This window comes from Amia ocellicauda, chromosome 2, assembly GCF_036373705.1.
Source record: "Amia ocellicauda isolate fAmiCal2 chromosome 2, fAmiCal2.hap1, whole genome shotgun sequence".
NCBI classification, from domain to species: domain Eukaryota; kingdom Metazoa; phylum Chordata; class Actinopteri; order Amiiformes; family Amiidae; genus Amia; species Amia ocellicauda.
In genome coordinates, this window is record NC_089851.1 from 32,140,078 (window position 1) to 32,160,656 (window position 20,579).

The 20,579-nt window shown below is 39.0% G+C and overlaps 1 protein-coding gene across 4 annotated transcripts in view; it reads left to right on the forward strand.

Moving 5' to 3' along the window:
- phactr1 (phosphatase and actin regulator 1) overlaps window positions 1–20,579 on the forward strand; it is a 119,956-nt gene that overhangs the window by 39,816 nt on the left and 59,561 nt on the right. The window contains exon 1 of one of the 4 annotated variants that reach the window (XM_066723075.1): window positions 13,946–14,393. The exons of 2 other annotated variants lie outside the window; for them this stretch is intronic. In XM_066723075.1, the coding sequence (XP_066579172.1) occupies window positions 14,144–14,393 (250 nt within the window). In that variant the 5' untranslated portion in view covers window positions 13,946–14,143. Of the gene's footprint in view, window positions 1–13,945; window positions 14,394–20,579 lie in introns of those variants that run through there. One more of the 4 variants, XM_066723084.1, reaches the window with a different exon arrangement.

Here is a 20,579-nt window from a genome sequence, read left to right on the forward strand (position 1 = left end):
AACCTTGTATCATACAAGTGTATGATATCATACAGTGAGGGAAAAAAGTATTTGATCCCCTGCTGATTTTGTACGTTTGCCCACTGACAAAGAAATGATCAGTCTATAATTTTAATGGTAGGTGTATTTTAACAGTGAGAGACAGAATAACAACAAACAAATCCAGAAAAACACATTTCAAAAAAGTTATAAATTGATTTGCATGTTAATGAGGGAAATAAGTATTTGACCCCTTCCACTTAGTACTTGGTGGCAAAACCCTTGTTGGCAATCACAGAGGTCAGACGTTTCTTGTAGTTGGCCACCAGGTTTGCACACATCTCAGGAGGGATTTTGTCCCACTCCTCTTTGCAGATCCTCTCCAAGTCATTAAGGTTTCAAGGCTGACGTTTGGCAACTCGAACCTTCAGCTCCCTCCACAGATTTTGTATGGGATTAAGGTCTGGAGACTCTCTTAAAGGGAGTGCTCCTAATCTCAGCTCGTTACCTGTATAAAAGACACCTGGGAGCCAGAAATCTTGCTGATTGATAGGGGATCAAATACTTATTTCACTCATTAACATGCAAATCAATTTATAACTTTTTTAAAATGCATTTTTCTGGATTTTTTTGTTGTTATTCTGTCTCTCACTGTTAAAATACACCTACCATTAAAATTATAGACTGATCATTTCTTTGTCAGTGGGCAAACGTACAAAATCAGCAGGGGATCAAATACTTTTTTCCCTCACTGTACATATCATACAAGTGTTTTTAGTAATGTAGCGAATATAATCCATGGTGTCACTTACATGAGCTAGGGATTTTACAGTGCTAATTCTCATTTTAAGCAAAGGAGGAAAACAGTGACCCTTGTTAACATTGGCTTTAAAAGTGAAAATACATGATTTGTGAATAATTTTGTCATTTATACATTTGGAAAAATAAACAGGTGCATACTAATACCCCTACATATTTGTACTGAATATGTGGAAAGTTGTAAGATGCATTGTTAAGATTGAATGATAGCTTTTGGAGGTAGCAGTTCCATATTTGAATGGCATACAAATGAGTTACTGGTGTCCAGTGTATTCTTAATTACATCATTAAATAATGCCCTTGTGGAGTCTACATAAATCAAACCTTGATATCAGGGGGAAACCCAAACTTGAAGTTCATTAGTATTTTATGGAACATGGAGTGAAAAGGCATATATTACATTAATGAAATATTGCTGTCATAACAGGGATAATACACCCCCACAATTGTACCTTGCATAAAAAATGTTGGTATCCCACAAATAGTTTTCCTCATCTAAATAGAACTGAATTACACAGAATTGAAGCTGTTTGAGAGCACTGCATACATAGTGCAATCATTTAATCGTACGTACAAAGTGTCTTTATAGCATGGAGTAGCTGATTTTAATATATATTAAGTGTTGCCATACTTTCAGACGCAGCACATTGAGAAAATGCTGATCTACAAACTTGCCAGAAAGTCAGAGAGCAGAGCTAGAGTATTATCATTTTTGTTCTGCTTTGCTCTTGTAGAGGATTAACAGGTATGTTTCTAAATACTATGCGTTGATGTTTTTGCAGTCCTAGGGACTCAGTTACAAAAAAATCTATCTACTTTCAATTAAATCTATACATGAAAAAACCTTCTTACATTTTAATGTAATGGATCAGCAGGTGATTTTCCTAGTACACCCAACAGTTTGGACTAGCAAATTAGCTTTCATTAGCTCACTTTCATTAGCTAAGGAAACGTGTGGCATCCTCTCATTTTATCACAATTAACCTATCATGCAAACAGGAGGCTTTTGTTTCCAGCAGAGGACTTCAACATGTTTTTTAATTTTAACACTCAGTCTTTTAAGTGCCCTACCACCTATAGGGGTTGTTGGGGAATGTCGGCTGAGGATTCTCAATCTCTACATGTTGATAATATTGCTTTTGCATATATGATGAACCAATGCAGAACATAGCCCGGAGATGCCATTATCACAGATAGTCTGCTTTGGGAGTCTCTAAAGGGTAACCCAAGATTTGTAGATCATTGTGAGAATCACCTGGGTGGTTGTCAGCCAGCTGCCTGGTGGAGTTTCCACATGGAGTTATTTACAAACAATGCAGGTGCAGGTTTGTAGGTAAAGCTAGAGAGAATCAGTTTTCTGGACCAAAACAGATGTCACAGAGAAGGGTAGGGTAGATCTTTACTTACTCACATGTGAAAATTATATTAAACAGCATGAATTCCTTTGGTCAGAATCTGTTGTGCAAATGATCTCCGTTGCGGAAGACTCTCAAGCATATATTCATGACGTTTCTACAAAAAGAGCACAAGAATACAATTTGTTTAAGAATTTGCTCCATTTGTTTGCACAACTTTACCATAAATAAATGGACTAATGAAAACAATGAGAACAGTACATGGCCCTTTTTCATTTGACTCGCACAACATGTCTCAACACAATGGAAAGAATGACCGTTGTTACTAGTGGCCTTTAGGACTGGGTGTTATCAGTACTGCTGTGTCCATACTTGGCCTGGCATCCACAGAGCAAACAACAGGGTTCTGCAAAATGTAGCATCATACAGCACTACAATGGAAATCCAGCTGCAACTTCCCTGCAGTGTAACGTCCTGATGAATTGTTATGTCACAAGCCCAATGCAGTTGCTTTCAAAATGTCGTCTCGGGTTCTTGCGGAGGGAGAGTTCTTGAGGCTGGAGTGAAGTCTCTCTCGTCTGCCTGAGAAGAGGCAACTACAGATGCGCCCTGTGAATCACGGTTTGGGCAAAGACAGTGACGTCAAATCAATAGCCACCTTGAGAACACAAACACTCTAAATGTACGCCAGCTGATGCCAGGGAAGTGGTAGCGATGGCTTTAAAGCCCATAAACAAAGAATATGAAAGGATGGCAGAAACGAAAAGGGAAATGACACACGGGTGTTTGTATAGCGCTATCTTTTTCGGAACCTCACAATATGCTCTTGAAAGCATTACACTCCTGGTTCCCAGTGGATTAAAGCCAGATCTGACTGGCAGTGTATGACTTGGAGGTTGCATTGAGATCTTGGATTATTTCAGCTCAGTGTGAGACTGCAGTGAGGAGTGTACAGAATAACCAGCACTAGTGTGGTATGAATAGAAAATAAAAGGGGAAATCAAAATTAGATGTTCTTGCGTAATGATATTGGTAATTGATGTTTAGATAATTTGAGTACACTAGTTATTTATTGTATTTATTAATTTTCTCCTGAAGAAATACAAATCATTTCTAAGATTATATAGTGTCCTGTGTTTCCATTTTCATGTTAAAGTATTATTGTCAATATAAATGAAAAATATAGGTCAGCTGTTTTGCTTTAACTAGTGTGCATACAAGCAATAAGCAGACTAAAAGTATTGTCCATGCCGTACCAGGCTGCGTGGTGCATCACAAATGAAATAACTGGCGGAGGCCCAATTCATTACAGCTGCTCACTGTGGGTGTTTGTCTGTACATTGTAAAATGGAGCAGTGAGGTTCACTAGTCATGTAATACAACATGATTGTAATTGGCAGGGCCTGAGTTCTACAGCACTTGTTTCAATAATTGTTAGCCATTGATATGCGCCTGGCATTTTTTCAATTAGAATTACAATGGTCATAGTCTAGGTTGTACCAAAAACAAAACAAACAAACAAAAGACAAACTACAGAAAGAAAAAGAAAAAGCCATTTATGTTAAAAATCTAAAGTTTCTAAATTCCCCCTGGAACCCAAAAGCAAATAATTTTTTTGTCTATTTAAGTCTACATATAAAAGCAAACTGAAATTACAATTTCACACCAGCTGAATTTTCTTTAGTGATGTAGCATTACCTACTCATGTTTCCTCCTCCTCCTTCTTCTTCAGTTGATTTCAGTTTAACCATTGACAGCTGTTGACCTGAGATAATTATGTCCTACTGATGCAGAATACTACTTTCCAGCATAAATCACATTTAATTACACATCAAAAGCCAGTCCTTCTGTTTTAACAATAAATAGTCTTTCATAGAGGACTGGTTCTAAAAAAAAGTGAAAATTAATTGAAGTAACAAAGGAGCAAGTGAACAATTTTCACCTGCATCCCTATGTAGTACAGCTGTCACTGGCCTGAGGAAACAATACTTTTCACTTCATAATCTCTCTCATATATATATATATATATATATATATATATATATATATATATATATATATATTTGTGTCAATTCTTCTTTGCAAAATTGCTCAAGTTCCATCAAGTTGGATGGGGACCTCTGGTGAACAGCAATATTCAACTCTTTCCACATATTCTCAATTGGTCTGAGATCCAGGCTTTGACTGGGCCACTCCAGCACATTGACCTTTTTGTTTTTAAGCCACTCCAGTGTGGCTGGCTGTATGTTTGGGGTCATTGCCCTGCTGGAAGATGAATCTTCTCCCAAGTCCCAGGTTTCTTACAGACTTCAGCAGGTTTTCTTCCAGGATTTCTCTGTACTTTGCTGCATTTTGCCCTTTATCTTTACATGGTTTCCAGGTCTTGATGCAGAGAAGCATCCCCATAGCATGATGCTACCTCCACCATGCTTCACGGTAGGGATGGTGTTCTCAGGATGGTGTGCGGTGTCAGTCTTGCACCAAACATACCGCTTAGTGTTGATGCCCAAAAGCTCTATTTTGGTCTCATCAGACCATAGAATCTTCCTCCACTTGGTCTCAGAGTCTCCCACATGCCTTCTGGCAAACTAGCCAAGATTTGATGTGAGTTTTATTTTTTTATTTTTTTCCAACAATGGCATTCATTTTGCCACTCTCCCATAAAGACCACTTTTGTGAAGCACCTGGGCTATAGTTGCAGCATGCACAGCGTCTCCCAGCTTTGCCCTGGAAGACTGTAACTCCTTTAGAGTTGCCATAGGCCTCTTGGTGGCCTTCCTGACTAGAGCCTTTCTCATGTATGATTTCCATGTTGTAACAGAATTAAATGTTGAAAAGTCCAAGGGATTGAATACTTTTGAGAGTGAGTATATATATATATATGGAGAGAGAGAGAGAGAGAGAGAGAGAGAGAGAGAGAGAGAGACATATACAGGGAGGGAGACAGAGGCCTTCTGTAATGTAGCAGCTCTGGCGTAAGGAACCCATGTGCGGAGTTAAGGGAGTCCAAGGATAGGCAAGGGTCAAAACCGGCAAACAGCAATGTCAAGGAGGATCCGAAGGCTAGGTCAATGAGGCAAGAAAGGGTCAACGATGAGGCAAATGGGCTGGTTGGGAGAATCCGGGAGTCGAGGGTCGAGGGTCGAGGTACATAAGAAGGTCGAAAACAGGCAATCTATAATCAAAATGGAACACTGAGCATAGCAACTCAAAAGAAGACTAGACTTAGCAATGAGTGGAGTGACCAAGGGGCTTATATACAGGGCAGGAGAGAAAAGGCAATAGGTGCTGGGTCTGTGCTGAGGGAATGAGAGCTGAGGGAGGTGAGAGAGTGCACTGGGGTTTGAGGAATGTGGATTGCAATGGTTAGCACTCTGGTGACGATGACCTCGTTGGCGAGTTGGAGAAGTGTGAGGGCAAACTGAGCCATCTTCTTCCAGCAGTGGATCGATATAGGCTGATGATGATGATAATGATATACACTCACCTAAAGGATTATTAGGAACACCTGTTCAATTTCTCATTAATGCAATTATCTAACCAACCAATCACATGGCAGTTGCTTCAATGCATTTAGGGGTGTGGTCCTGGTCAAGACAATCTCCTGAACTCCAAACTGAATGTCTGAATGGGAAAGAAAGGTGATTTAAGCAATTTTGAGCGTGGCATGGTTGTTGGTGCCAGACGGGCCGGTCTGAGTATTTCACAGTCTGCTCAGTTACTGGGATTTTCACGCACAACCATTTCTAGGGTTTACAAAGAATGGTGTGAAAAGGGAAAAACATCCAGTATGCGGCAGTCCTGTGGGCGAAAATGCCTGGTTGATGCTAGAGGTCAGAGGAGAATGGGCCGACTGATTCAAGCTGATAGAAGAGCAACTTTGACTGAAATAACCACTCGTTACAACCGAGGTATGCAGCAAAGCATTTGTGAAGCCACAACACGTACAACCTTGAGGCGGATGGGCTACAACAGCAGAAGACCCCACCGGGTACCACTCATCTTCACTACAAATAGGAAAAAGAGGCTACAATTTGCACAAGCTCACCAAAATTGGACAGTTGAAGACTGGAAAAATGTTGCCTGGTCTGATGAGTCTCGATTTCTGTTGAGACATTCAGATGGTAGAGTCAGAATTTGGCGTAAACAGAATGAGAACATGGATCCATCATGCCTTGTTACCACTGTGCAGGCTGCTGGTGGTGGTGTAATGGTGTGGGGGATGTTTTCTTGGCACACTTTAGGCCCCTTAGTGCCAATTGGGCATCGTTTAAATGCCACGGCCTACCTGAGCATTGTTTCTGACCATGTCCATCCCTTTATGACCACCATGTACCCATCCTCTGATGGCTACTTCCAGCAGGATAATGCACCATGTCACAAAAGTCGAATCATTTCAAATTGGTTTCTTGAACATGACAATGAGTTCACTGTACTAAACTGGCCCCCACAGTCACCAGATCTCAACCCAGTAGAGCATCTTTGGGATGTGGTGGAACGGGAGCTTCGTGCCCTGGATGTGCTTCCCACAAATCTCCATCAACTGCAAGATGCTATCCTATCAATATGGGACAACATTTCTAAAGAATGCTTTCAGCACCTTGTTGAATCAATGCCACGTAGAATTAAGGCAGTTCTGAAGGCGAAAGGGGGTCAAACACAGTATTAGTATGGTGTTCCTAATAATCCTTTAGGTGAGTGTATATATATATATATATATATATATATATTTTTTTTTTTTTTTTTTTTCTCTGTTTTGATATGTGTATCTTCACAGTTAAGGAACTTAGGAGTGTTTCTGTACTCAGATTTACAAATGCCTCCTTTCAATCCCAATCCTACAACCGAGAAATTTTGAATTTCAATAACAATTGCATTGCTTCCATCTGAATAATATAACAATATGATGTAGCATACACCGATCAGCCATAACATTATGACCACTGACAGGTGAAGTGAATAACACTGATAATCTCGTTATCATGGCACCTGTCAGTGGGTGGGATATATTAGGCAGCAAGTGAACATTTTGTCCTCAAAGTTGATGTGTTAGAAGCAGGAAAAATGGGCAAGTCTAAGGATCTGAGCGACTTTGACAAGGGCCAAATTGTGATGGCTAGACGACTGGGTCAGAGCATCTCCAAAACTGCAGCTCTTGTGGGGTGTTCCCGGTATGCAGTGGTCAGTACCTATCAAAAGTGGTCCAAGGAAGGAAAAGCGGTGAACCGGCGACTGGGTCATGGGCGGCCAAGGCTCATTGATGCACGTGGGGAGCGAAGGCTGGCCCGTGTGGTCCGATCCAACAGACGAGCTACTGTAGCTCAAATTGCTGAAAAAGTGAATGCTGGTTCTGATAGAAAGGTGTCAGAACACACAGTGCATCGCAGTTTGTTGCGTATGGGGCTGCGTAGCCGCAGACCAGTCAGGGTGCCCATGCTGACCCGTCCACTGCCGAAAGCGCCTACAATGGGCACGTGAGCATCAGAACTGGACCACGGAGCAATGGAGGAAGGTGGCCTGGTCTGATGAATCACGAGTTCAAGGTGTTGACTTGGCCTCCGAATTCCCCAGATCTCAATCCATTCGAGCATCTGTGGGATGTGCTGGACAAACAGGTCCGATCCATGGAGGCCCCACCTCGCAACTTACAGGACTTAAAGGATCTGCTGCTAACGTCTTGGTGCCAGATACCACAGCACACCTTCAGAGGTCTAGTGGAGTCCATGCCTCGACGGGTCAGGGCTGTTTTGGCGGCAAAAGGGGGACCTACACAATATTAGGCAGGTGGTCATAATGTTATGGCTGATCAGTGTATAGTGTACAGCAGGTTAACCACCACTTACTCCTAGAACAGTAGAAGGAATATGAGAAATACAATAACACACACTGGACCAATAGACATGCTTTTGTGACGAGCAACTGAAAGGTATACATACAATACATGCAGAGGAGCCAATATGTTTTCATACATTTGGTATACAAATGCAGTCACTGTACATTAGTCATTCAACTAAAACCTCGACCCACACTGACCAAAGTAATAAGTATTGTAAGGCTTGTCACTGTGGCTCTATTTTCTTTTTATTTGTTCATTGCTTAACTCATGAAGAACACATTCCGTAAGTCATTGGTGACTCAATGAAAGTTTTCCTTCAGGGGGTCAGAGTGCTGAAGTGCTGCTCAATGAACCTTACAGAAGTAATTGACTGCGGACATTGGGATGGTGCAATGACAATGATGCTCTCTGAGACATCTAGACTGAGAAGCCTGTGACTCTTTTATTCACCTATCAAATAAACCCTGGGGGTTCGAGCTCTTTCAGTGTATGAAACGGTAGAGAAGAGACATTGACATTGACGTTAAGGAAGAAAGGGGGAAAAAAGGACATTGGGGAGGTTTAAGGGTGGGAAGGAGAGAGTGCTTGGCCTATACTTTCCGATGCCTTGTAAATAGGCAAGGGTGCTTAATCTGAGGGAGGAATAAATGTTGTCTGAAGGGCTTTTTTTATGATGTCAAAGGTTTCCGCTTCATTTCACAACAGTTCAGGGCTGCTCAGTCAAAGGAGAGCATGGGTTTGACTTTGAAATCTCTAAGGAGAAGGTCTCTTTGCAAAAACACAGCCACAGGCAAGAGGCAATAGCCAAGCGTGTATTCACTTATTTCTAGCATCTATTTTTGTTTTGCTTTCACAGCGGTGGATTAAGTATAGCCTTCTTTCGGGGCGTGTGTGTTTGTGTGAAGGAAAAGTTATGGAGATACAAATCATTCAATGTAAGGAAAAAGCTGTGTCATGTCATTAATCGTGGTACGCCTAATTCTACACCTAACGATATTTTGAAGTACGTATACTTTTCTCATTAACTACTTACAGCATTAATAATTCAAACTCAATGTAATAAATTAATATCTGCCAGCTGGGACTACACCGCAACAATTTCAATGTATCCTTCTGTCCTTCACATGAAATGTCAACAATCTATTAATTATATACTGTGCATATCTGCATTTTCAAACTGATACAGATTAAAATGATCAATTTTGTTAAAAGGGGTAATAAATAAGATGAGAAGACTCTATTGTGACCACTCTTATCAAAAACTGGGTAAACCTGTATGTATTGCCTTGTGAAATATGTTGGCACATACTGCACACACTGTCTTTGAACTATAAATCCTATCCTCTGAAGGATTTAAAGTATTCTCCACCAACCTTGGTGCCATTCTCTGTTTATAAATGTGGCATATTTTATTGTGTGCAGGGTAATCCTCTCTAAGGAATTAGTTTTAATACGAAAATACTGCACTTTCTAGTATAGTTTAGAGTCCTGACTTGTGTCCAATTAAGCCAGCACGGGTTACTATTTGTGTTTTGTGCTTTGTTTCCAAATTAATCTCTTATCAATGAGTGTCCTTGCAAATGACGATACTGACAACTAACTGTCGTAATGGAATAGCTTGTTGATACTGACAAGGAAGTGACATTTATCTTGCTATAATTGTGATCTTGTATTACAGGTAGCTTTAAAGCCCAAGACAATTGCAGACTATCATTGATTACATGTACTGAGATGTATATATGTCATGCTATAAACTATATACTGAGCTGCTTATCAGCTTAATAACATGTAGTCCTTCACTACATAAAGTCCCCACAAAGAAGGGAACCATAGGTAAGAGCATGCTTCCAGGTCAAGACACAATGTGATCTGCTTTAGAGATGACCTAAATAGATCCACATGTGAATCAAGGTATTGAATGGGGATTTAATGGTTTGCAGTGTTAAAAGCCACTAACAAGCCCAACCGGATGATCTGAGGAATACTGTCTGAATTGTCTGAAGTAGATGAAAGGTCACCTGCATGTGTGAAAATATACTCGTCTCCCTGATCATGCCGTACCACAATGCAGGCTGCAGTTTTTCAAGCGGGTTATTTTGAGCACCATCTTTTAATTATTTTCACAATACAATGATTTCCTGAAAAGTCACAAAAGAAAAAATCATGCCAATTTACGTTTTTTATGTATGATCTGTTCTTGGCAGTGTTCTTAATTTGTTATTCTATAAATGCTTAGCTTTCTAACTATAGAAAATAAATGTATTTTTGAGAAAACACTCAACTCCACACTCATGGCATGCACATGTGCACATTCTTCAAGATAAAGTGCAAACACATTATTTGGTCAGTTGTCTTTCAATTGCGTTCTCGTGCTGATTCCTGCTTCAGTTCACTGTACATTTTAAGGCACTTTCACACCTGATACACTTGCAAACTAACATTTTTTATTTTATTTTTTCATTTTAGGTCCGGTTTGTTTCACACCAGGATAATTTAATCAAACTTATAATTATTTTTTTTTAGCGGTGAATTCAAGCTTGTATGTATAGTCCACTTCATGCAGAATTCAATTGGTTTCACATTGCACTTTTCCAAACACATTCGGTTCTCCTGCAGTTTACTTGAGCAGGAGTTATGTCTAAAAAAACATACAACCAACATTTGGAAGAAATGGGACATAGATTATTGAGAATTTCAGTGCAGACATTTTTCAGGCACAGCACTTGTGAACAACAAAGCTGGACCGTTCTTTGCGTTTCAGTGTCATTTTTACAGTTTGGAACAGTTCATTTACAAGTGAAACAGAATGTACTTTCTTCAGTGTTTCCAGATTAACGATGATGATCGTATTTGTTCAATAATTTAAGCCACTGTGTGATCAATAATAATAATAATAATAATAATAATAATAATAATAAAATATATATTAGAGAGACTTTTTGAAAGGCAGCGTATAGGACAGTCAGGAAGTAGAGTCCAATGGACCAACCATGCCCCGGCCTGTGTCTGGAGCAGTAAGGACCAAGAGTCCAGTGCAGCCCCAAGTGCAGCGTATAGAACTGTCACAAAGCAGAGTTGTTGGTGTTGTTTTTAATAAAATAATATTAATTTTACATCTGGCAACACTGGTTTGATTTACAGATTGTAAATAAATGAATGACTAAATGAATTAATCAATTGCGTAGCAATGCCGCAAACATACAAAGTGCTTTGCCCTAGATGTCCCTACAGCCTCCACACTTATAGTAATTTAATTCACAATAAATTAATCAACAAAGTGCCCTTTGACTAATTAGAGTGACACTTAATGTGCAACTTGTGAACAACCTTGCATAATAATAATAATAATAATAATAATAATAATAATAATAATAATAATTATTATTATTATTATTATTATTAGTAGTAGTAGTAGTAGTAGTAGTAGTAGTAGTAGTCATAGTAGTAGTATAGTAAAATGTTATCTTTGATATATATCCATTGATTATATAAATTCAATATCCAGAAATCAGTGCTGTTTTTATATTTTATTTAACTCTTTGTTGACAAATTAGGCAATTTGTTCCTATTTATACAGAACACATTTAAATTATTTGGGATGCATGTCCCTTTAAATAAATATCTGTAGCCGCTGCAGTTTAATCAACACACCAAAGCACAATACAGTGCCACCTTGTGTGGGGAGGAAGGAAGGTCAGTCTTAGAAAGCAGGTCACATAAAACGCATGGCCCTAGTGATGGGATCTCTTCAAATTATTGCTGAAATCCTACAACAAAAGGAATGCTTTGTTTAAACTACTGGCTAATGCAAACCATTTATCATCGCTTTGTGTGTTTATTACATATTATGTTTAAACAAGATGAAAAGAAATCCCAAAAGCTGCATGTTGCCAACTCTGTTTTATGTAAACACCATGCAACATTTTGACAATCTACAGTAGTCAACATAAGGTTATCATAATATTTGGTCCTAAGTTGTTTTTTAGTCCTTTTCTCTATGGTTTCATCGCATTCTATTACTTTATAGAATGGAAAATACAGACATAATGGTGGGAGTTTTCGAAGCTTGCTCAAAATGTTCAGCACTGTGTGGAGAGCTGTTGAAATAAACACAATTGAAGGTCAGTGGAACAGCACTGTATGAAGGGAATTAGGAACTGAGAAGACAGCATTTGATAGATGCAGCAGTAATACCTGCACCAGTGGAGAAGCTGAATATTGCTACAGCCAATATTTATACTTTGATAAATTATTTCATATGGGTTACTGCGACAGTTTCTATTTGCTTATTTAACTAGTAAATAAAATATCCTCTTGTTTAACTGAGAGACACCTGCCTACTTTATCACTCCAATCCATATCAAACAAAAGGATCCATGGAACAATATATCAGTGTAAAGAAATCAGTTATTTTAAAGATGCACTTTGAAAATGTCCAGCCTACATTCTAGTCATTTTAATGTTTATGAAATGTTAATGATGAATTTGTATTTGTTTTATTTTGTTTTACATAATTTGTCCTGTATTTTGTACTGGGTAGAAAGTGGTAGGTAGCCTGTGGCTGCTGACTATTATTATTAACAGAATCACTGAAATAAGTCTGATGTGACCAATCATCATCTTTTATTGTAAAATGTGATTAAATTACAGGGTTTGGCAGAGAACCCCAAGAGGTACATAATGTTATATTGTACATACACAGCCATAGAAATATTTCACCACTAAATTGGTGCTTAAAAGTGATTAGTGATGTCATGATGTGCAGGTTTTGTGATTAATTCAAGACATTTTCCCAGGAGGTTCTATTCAGGGCATAAACGCTCGCACAGCCTGTCAAGCACCAACTGCAAAGCAAACAGCTCACCGCAACAACCTGATTTAATTTGTCCCCAAAACTCCAGTCTGACGGCCCTTTTACCTCCTCTAAACTCTGCCCTGGATTGGTTCACCTTTTGCACCCAATGATCATCCACCGATCTCTATCAGGGAACTGAGACAGGTAGATGGCTAAGAACACCAACGGACTAAATCTCAGATTAAGCAGCTATTCCACATTTTGGTAACACTTTACAATAAGGTACTGTAATTCCTCATGCATTAATATATGAATACCATAGGATTTAAACATCAATATATCATGACCATCATCTGAGTTCTGATGTTGAGCACACAAACCCTAACCCTAAAATGTAACCCTAACCCTGTAATACATGTGATTTACATCAGAACTCAGATGATGGTCATGATATATTGATGTTTGACGTATTCATGTGTTTATCCTGCGGTATTCATATATTAGTTCAATAGGAATTATGGTACCTTATTGTAAAGTGTGACCCACATTTTGTATCCTTCCTTTTACCCCACATGAAGAGGACAGAGTACCTGAACCTGGTCCTTTGAGATTCACTTCTATCACCATAGCCTAGCTTGGTAGGCTAATCCATATGAAATGCACTGTAGAGTACATTATGGCTTATTGGATGACCTAAGTGACTGGGAGACCACTAAAACAAACCATTATTTGAAGACACAATCACACATACTAAGCAATAATGCTTCTACAAGTAATACTGAGTAACAGCTCCCATTGGTAAGCTACTTGCAACCCCCCTCCCCCCGGAATATTTTTCATTCAATATTTTATATTATGTAAGAATAATCCATGAATCTCTAGTAGTCTGCTTTCTTGCTTTGAAAAGGCACATTTAGCAGTAATGCATGTGAAAACAGGGACAGCTCTCAATTCGAATTAACCATTGATTTGTCAGACTTTAAACCTGGTGTGATAACTTATTTTTTCCGTGCTAGCCAGTGCGTCTCCAAGCGTTGCTCATTTCGACCTGTTTTTTGAATGCATTTAAAAAAAGATGACGGCTGCATTGTAAACCCCTGCGATGCCCACGACGGAAAAAAAAAGAAAAGTTTCAAGCTGCTGAACAGCCGATGAGGTGTGCGTCGTGGCGCAGATCCCAGGTGTGCGACTGAGCGCTGTGCACACGCCGCTTGCAGACATTAAGCGCCGCAGTCCCGGATTGGCTGGAGCTGCTGGGTCAGGGGGGTCGAGAGGAGTCAACCGAGGACCTTTCCGCTCCCGGTGCCCTCCGTGCGGGGAGACAGAGCAGCCGCACGCCGGTCCCGTCCCAGCTCAGCCATGGCGGATCCCCAGCGCGCCGGGCTGCGCGGCACTTGGGTGACCACTGGATGCAGGCAGGGCTTATCCGCGGGGATGGCAGAGGAGAAGCCCAAGAAGAAAGCTTTCTACCTGGTCAGGATGAGGTCTCTGACGGGCAGCAAGGAGCCCGCCAGCAACCATAACATGTCCTTCATGATCCACTGCCACATAGGCAAGGAGATCAAGCACATTTGCAGCAACTGCAGCCGCGGGAACGAAGCGCAGGACGGTGAGTGAGGGAGTCGGAGCTGCTGTGTGAAGTGGCGCTGAGCACCGACGTGCGTGTCCGATATTAAAGGCACAATAGTTCCTATCCATTCAGCTGTACGGATTTATTTTTTCCTCTTTCTCCAGTTGGATCGGTCATGTTTTGAGCAGCGGCGGTTTAAATGCAAATGCATGTATGTATGTATGCATGTATGTGTGTGTGTGTGTGAACATGCGTGCACAGACGGGTCCGCTGTGCTGCAGCGCAGGCTTTCGGTCGGGTGTTTTCTGGTTCGGATGCACGCAATGCTGTCAAAAACTGCTGTTGGAAATGATGTATCGGATTTCACGGGTATTGTCTGTGGTCTCGTTATATTAAGGGCAGTAATGGTTTGTTTGTTTCTGTTGGGAGTCGGAACTATATGTATCAAGAAACCGCTAGTTTAAAAAATATTAAACGCATTGGGGAACACTTGTCTACGGGTTCAAAACGTAGTCTGTAGCCAAATGCCAATGTTTGAAAGTGGTGATTTTTAAGTCAAATTATTTTGAGGTGTTTTTGTTTTGATGTGATCTTAATGAAAACCTAACAATGGGGATGCAATTGCCAAGTGATTGATGTTGTTTTGTGCCTCTGTATAGTGAAGGACATTCAAACCATTCTTTGGAAATGTACTTGTCTGAATAGGCACACAGTGTATAGAGCACTACATAATATATATCCGTAGTATTTTCCCTAGAAAATGTAACTGCCTGAATACGTTTGCTAATCTAACCAAGGATGCATGTTCGTGTGGATGCATATTAATAATTGATTGTTCATTTTGAAATCTACGCCATGCATTTGTCAGGTCAGCTCTATATAATGTGGAGATATGAAAATCAGCATAAATAACGTTTAAACAACCTACACCAATTTTAATGCCAGATTGGATTGTTCCTATATTTGCAATAGTGCCCAAATTAGCAGCAGGTAACATCTGTCGAGAAAAGACTGCAAAATGAAAAGTAAAAGACACCAATCCAAACGATAGTTTAGCCTACATTGTGTTGCGTACAGCATTTGACTCGGATCTCCTATTAAATGTCCTCATTAATAACAATGATACAACCTGAAGAATCGATCCATTTAAAATGTCATGTCGTAAAAAAACATTCTGAACAAAAATACAATTCACAAATAATATCGTGACAAATGCTTGCTTACCTTCAATCTATCCTGCTTAAGCTGTATTAGACGGTGAAGATATTAATGAAAATACAGTACTGCCTTGCAAAAGTATGAGATGCCCTTTAGAAGTCAGTCAGTAAGACTATATCACTAATATCTGCATTCACACATTTAAATCCTTTACAGACGGTCCAAAAAGCTATAAATGCATCATTCATTAAATTCTATATTAGTAAGAACATAAGCAGTAAAGAGCCTTATGCAATCTGGACATGTATTGGCCCCTGTTCAAGCAATTCCCAATCAGCAAAAACTGTAATAATATAGCAATATATATATTTTATTATTATTCATAATTCAATATTCAGTTGAGATATTCTTGTAAACCAGTACTGAGCTTCTTATGTTGCCTTAAATGTCAACGCCACTCTTTCAAGCCGATACATAGTGGTTATCATTAAGAATTTAGGTTAACATATATATTTTTTTATCCTCCCTGATTACGTTTGAGCCTTGGAAGCACTGATTAAGTATCAGCATTGGGAGAAATAGCCCTCTGTGGACGGGGGCACAATGAGGCTTTTACAGAACTGTTACATCATCATAATTAATTTCCAGACCCATGGTGTGTTACAGTAATGGTACAGAAGGCCACTCAACCTTGGGCAAGTGCAACGAGTATGCTGTTTGGAAATGATATGGACCAGGGAAGAGAGACGGTGGAGGTCAGAGAAATGAGTGTAAAGTTATAGCAGGAGACAGACTAGGCTCCTAAAGGGCAGTGCAATACCTCGGAGGGAGTGTAAATGGCGAAGAGCTGTGTCAGAAATATTAAGGAAGATTTTATTATTATTATTTTTTTTCCTGAACATCTTTCATGTGTAGTGTGTACTGGGAAAAATGCATCGTTGTGAACTGCATCATGGGGGAGATTGTTCTGCATGAACAAAGGGTCTTGGTGTCTATTTTCCATCTTAACCATGACAATCTAGGCTTTATACACTGTTTTATCATGGTGCACATTTGTGGCTGTTACAGTATGTCACCCCTTAAATGAATAATGTATTCTTCTTACACTTTCAGTATTCCATTTGTGTTTAGGAAATAAATCTGTATACACCATGAGCCTCTCCTATTATGATAGCTGATTTTAAGTATTTATTTTGTCTCTGTTCTGTCTTTTAATATACATTAGAAATAGGATTTTTTTGTTGCTTGACAGTGTTGCTTGCTGTTCATGAGCCGGACTGTTACATGCTCCATAGTGGTGTAAGGTTCAACAGTGAGTTGAGGAATAGCTACACTCTTTCCCTATTTTCATATTTGCAAGAGCTATAAAAAAAGATTTAAATATGTTGATATATCATATTTAATCAGATGTATGATACTATAACAGTTTTGGTAACCCTAAACAATAATGGACACCAAATCTTAAGGGATACTTCAGTATTTTGGCATTTTAGCCTGATTGCTTACTCACCCAGAGTCATACAAATCCATGGAAACTTTTTTTTTTTTTTAATTCTGTCCGTCCAGTTTAAGGAATTTTGAATTTTTCATTTCATTAGCTTGGCACAATTGCAAATGGTTGCAAATTGCTGACTCAAAAAAGCCGGCTAATAAATCTTTAATAGATCTTGTGCAATACTCAATGTTATTATAGGTAGAGTAGTCCTAGAATAGTGCTAATCGAGTTCTGTGGAACCAGTCAAGAAAGGAAATTAAAGAAACGGGGTGTGTTTAAATCAATGAATTTTTTTCAGCATCAGTATCATCAAACACTGTCTCAATCATAGCTCCTAATGTGACTGGTGTCGTGTAGTAGTACCTTTTTGATAGTCATATTTTTATATTTTTCATATACATGTATATATGTATATAAGAAGTTGTTCCCCTTGGAAACTGTAGCCAGTTAAATGTTATTTATTTATTTTAGTATCAGATGGTACATGAAAGCAATATTTGGGTTATATTAATTCCAGGTTTAATTTAAAACCTAAAGTGTAATTCAAAACCCTTCAAAATGATAATATAAGCGGCTATATAACTGAACTCACACATGCGGAAGCTACTGAATGTCACAGTTTTATTAGTTATTATTGAATACTACTGTATGTGACGGATGCTGCGGTAATTCTGTTCACTGGATGTCACAATTGGTAACAGGCTAACGGAGTAAAATGATCTAATTTTACTGCTTCTTCTAAAATGATTTGATTATATTTATTGAGGATATATTATGTAATCATGAACTGCTTCTTACTTTGGGATATTTTAGCATATTACTGAACATGTGGAAAGGACGTTAAATTATACTACTCTCCTGACCACCACAACTAATTTGCTGTATAATAGAATGTCAATTGCTGTAGCTGCTTAATCACTTCTTCAGCTGCCTATAATTACAGAGATGCCATACCTGATTGTTAAAAACAACAGCAGCGGCCGAGTGAACTTCAAAGAACTAAAATGCTTAAGTCAATAAATCTTTGTTTTGGTTTGTTAGACATACAGGGAATTGCAACTTCAGGATGATAACATGACAGCAGAGAAGGGAACAGAAAATCAACTACTATCATGTAAAGTAGTCCACCTAGTTTTTAAAAGATAAATTAAAATATATTTTGAACAGTCAAATACATAGAAATGAATCGTAGTTAGTTAAATGTGGCCTTAAATGTCAGCCTTCAAGGTTTGTAAGGCAACAAATAGACATTTTTGCAGACGAAAAGGTGCTTTTCAAAACCTTAAGACCACACACTCCATGAAACTGCTTCTCCTCACTTGTTGGGTTTGTCACATTTTACTTCTTCCCCTCCCCTCCGATTACTTGACAATTTATGGGTGGCCCCTTGACGACTCTGACTGGTTTATATTTAATTCAATATGTAGCAGGCCCAGAAAGATGTGCCCTAGTTGTATCTTGGAAATATTCAAGTGCATTTGCTTTGTTTTACATTAATCATGCATATATGTGTGTGTGTGTGTGTGTGTGTGTGTGTGTGTGTGTGTGTGTGTGTGTGTGTGTGTGTGTGTGTGTGTGTGTGTGTGTGTGTGTGTGTGTGTGTGTGTGTGTGTAAGGGAAGCATTACATTTCACTTGGGTCCTGCCAATGGATGGATCAGGGGGCTTTTTGAGATTTCAAGTTTAACGTCTCCCGTTTAATGGTAACCAATCGATCCTCCCACGCGTTTCCTAAACCACCTCCTGAAACATCTGTTGAAGAACGATCTTGATGGAGATCGCAAAAGGTGCTGAAAAAGATGGGGAATCAAGTTCATCTCAAAATAATTGATTTGTTCAATATATTCCCCATAAATGCATTTTTAAATATGGCACCGAAAGTTCATATTGTGTGACTGAGTAAAGCATTAGATTCATATTTAATTTAATCATGCTCTAAATCTGACAACTGTATTTCCGCAGTTTTACTCTCTGCCCGATATTGTAATAATTCAACATGCCTATATTATTGTGAAATACTCTAATACGTTACAGTAAGGAAAAGCAATAGGTTTTATTTAACAATGGTGATGTTCATGCAGTGCATTAGTGTGTTTTCACGACGCGTCTCTATTCACAATGTCCCCCGACCACTCGTGAACTCGCAATGCTGTTCACAAACGTCTTAATATTTAATATGGTGCTTTGAATTGCACTGTATTATGTAAATTGGAATTTGTAATGTTTTATGCCTTGTACTGCCTTGAATTTTTGCACTTTGTATTGCACTTATATTTTGTAAGTCGCCCTGTATAAGAAATAAATAATAACGAATGACAGGGTTTGGGGGACACATTGCACTTGAAACTTTGTACTTCCAATGATCTAACGATGCTCGTTTGGCTCGCATTGCTCTTGTGAAACAGCTCCCAGATACCTCCACAGCTTTAATCCCAGCCTATCGGGGAATTTGTGTGGTGGTTGTTGTGGTATCAAGATTGTGTGTACTGTGCTATGAGGTTGCTGCTTCTCATGATAGCTGTTCCGTGAAGTCTCATCCTTCCAGAGGGACACGCTCACAGTGTCTGCTTCCTCTCACAGGGAGATTTTAAAGCTTTAAGTCACCTGACTTGGAACTGTCTAGGCTGGGGCTCTCTTCCCTGCTGCTTGTTTTTAAGCACTTGATTATTGGTTTTGGTCACAGGCATTGCAGCAGACACAGAGCATCAAGGCTGCAGGGTGGGAGAATGCTGCTTTAATCACAAAGCACCTTTTTGCCTCTAGGTTTTAATACTGATACATTAAAAATAAGTAGGACACATCTGTTTTTGTTAACCACATAAGTATACATTGAATTTCGTTCTTAAAAAATACGTATTGTAAAGGAATTGTAAATATGAATTGTATGTGTTCAACGGTATGGCGAATTTAGCTCCCGCCTAAAATGATTTTTCTAGTCAGTTCTTAGTTGATAGATAGGGCAATATTCTTTAACACTGGATGAACTTCAAAACTACCATCATACATGGACAAAAGTATTTACATACTCAAGTTAGTTTTTTTATTGTGTAATTCGTGGCATCATAATAACTTTATTAACTAATACATTGAAATAAGGGGTAATTCATTTATGTAGTTCCCAAGCATTATTTTTTATTTAATTTCAGCAGTGTAAGTGGCAGCATTCTCCTACCCTCCTACCCTTTTGTCTTCACAAGGACTTTCAAGCACACACATTAGGTATAGTAATTGCATTAAGAGTAGCAAAGCCATTGGATTAGTGTGCTGTACATTCAGAGTAATTCATGGAGATTTCCTCATTAGTCATTTCCCCAATCTGCATGGTGTTTACCTCCGTGTCCTCTTAATCTTGGGTCATTTCAGCAACCACAAAAAAAAAAAAAAAAAAAAAATCTTAAAACAAAATCAACTCCTGCCCTTTCTGTTTCTGGAAAAAAAAAATACCATACTGTACCATGGTCAATAAGTATCAGTCTCTGTGTCCAGAAAGTTGATGCAGGTGTGCAGACCAAGCACCTCCAGAATGTTCACAGTACATACATGTGCTATTTCATGGTATGCTCTAATGTAAAG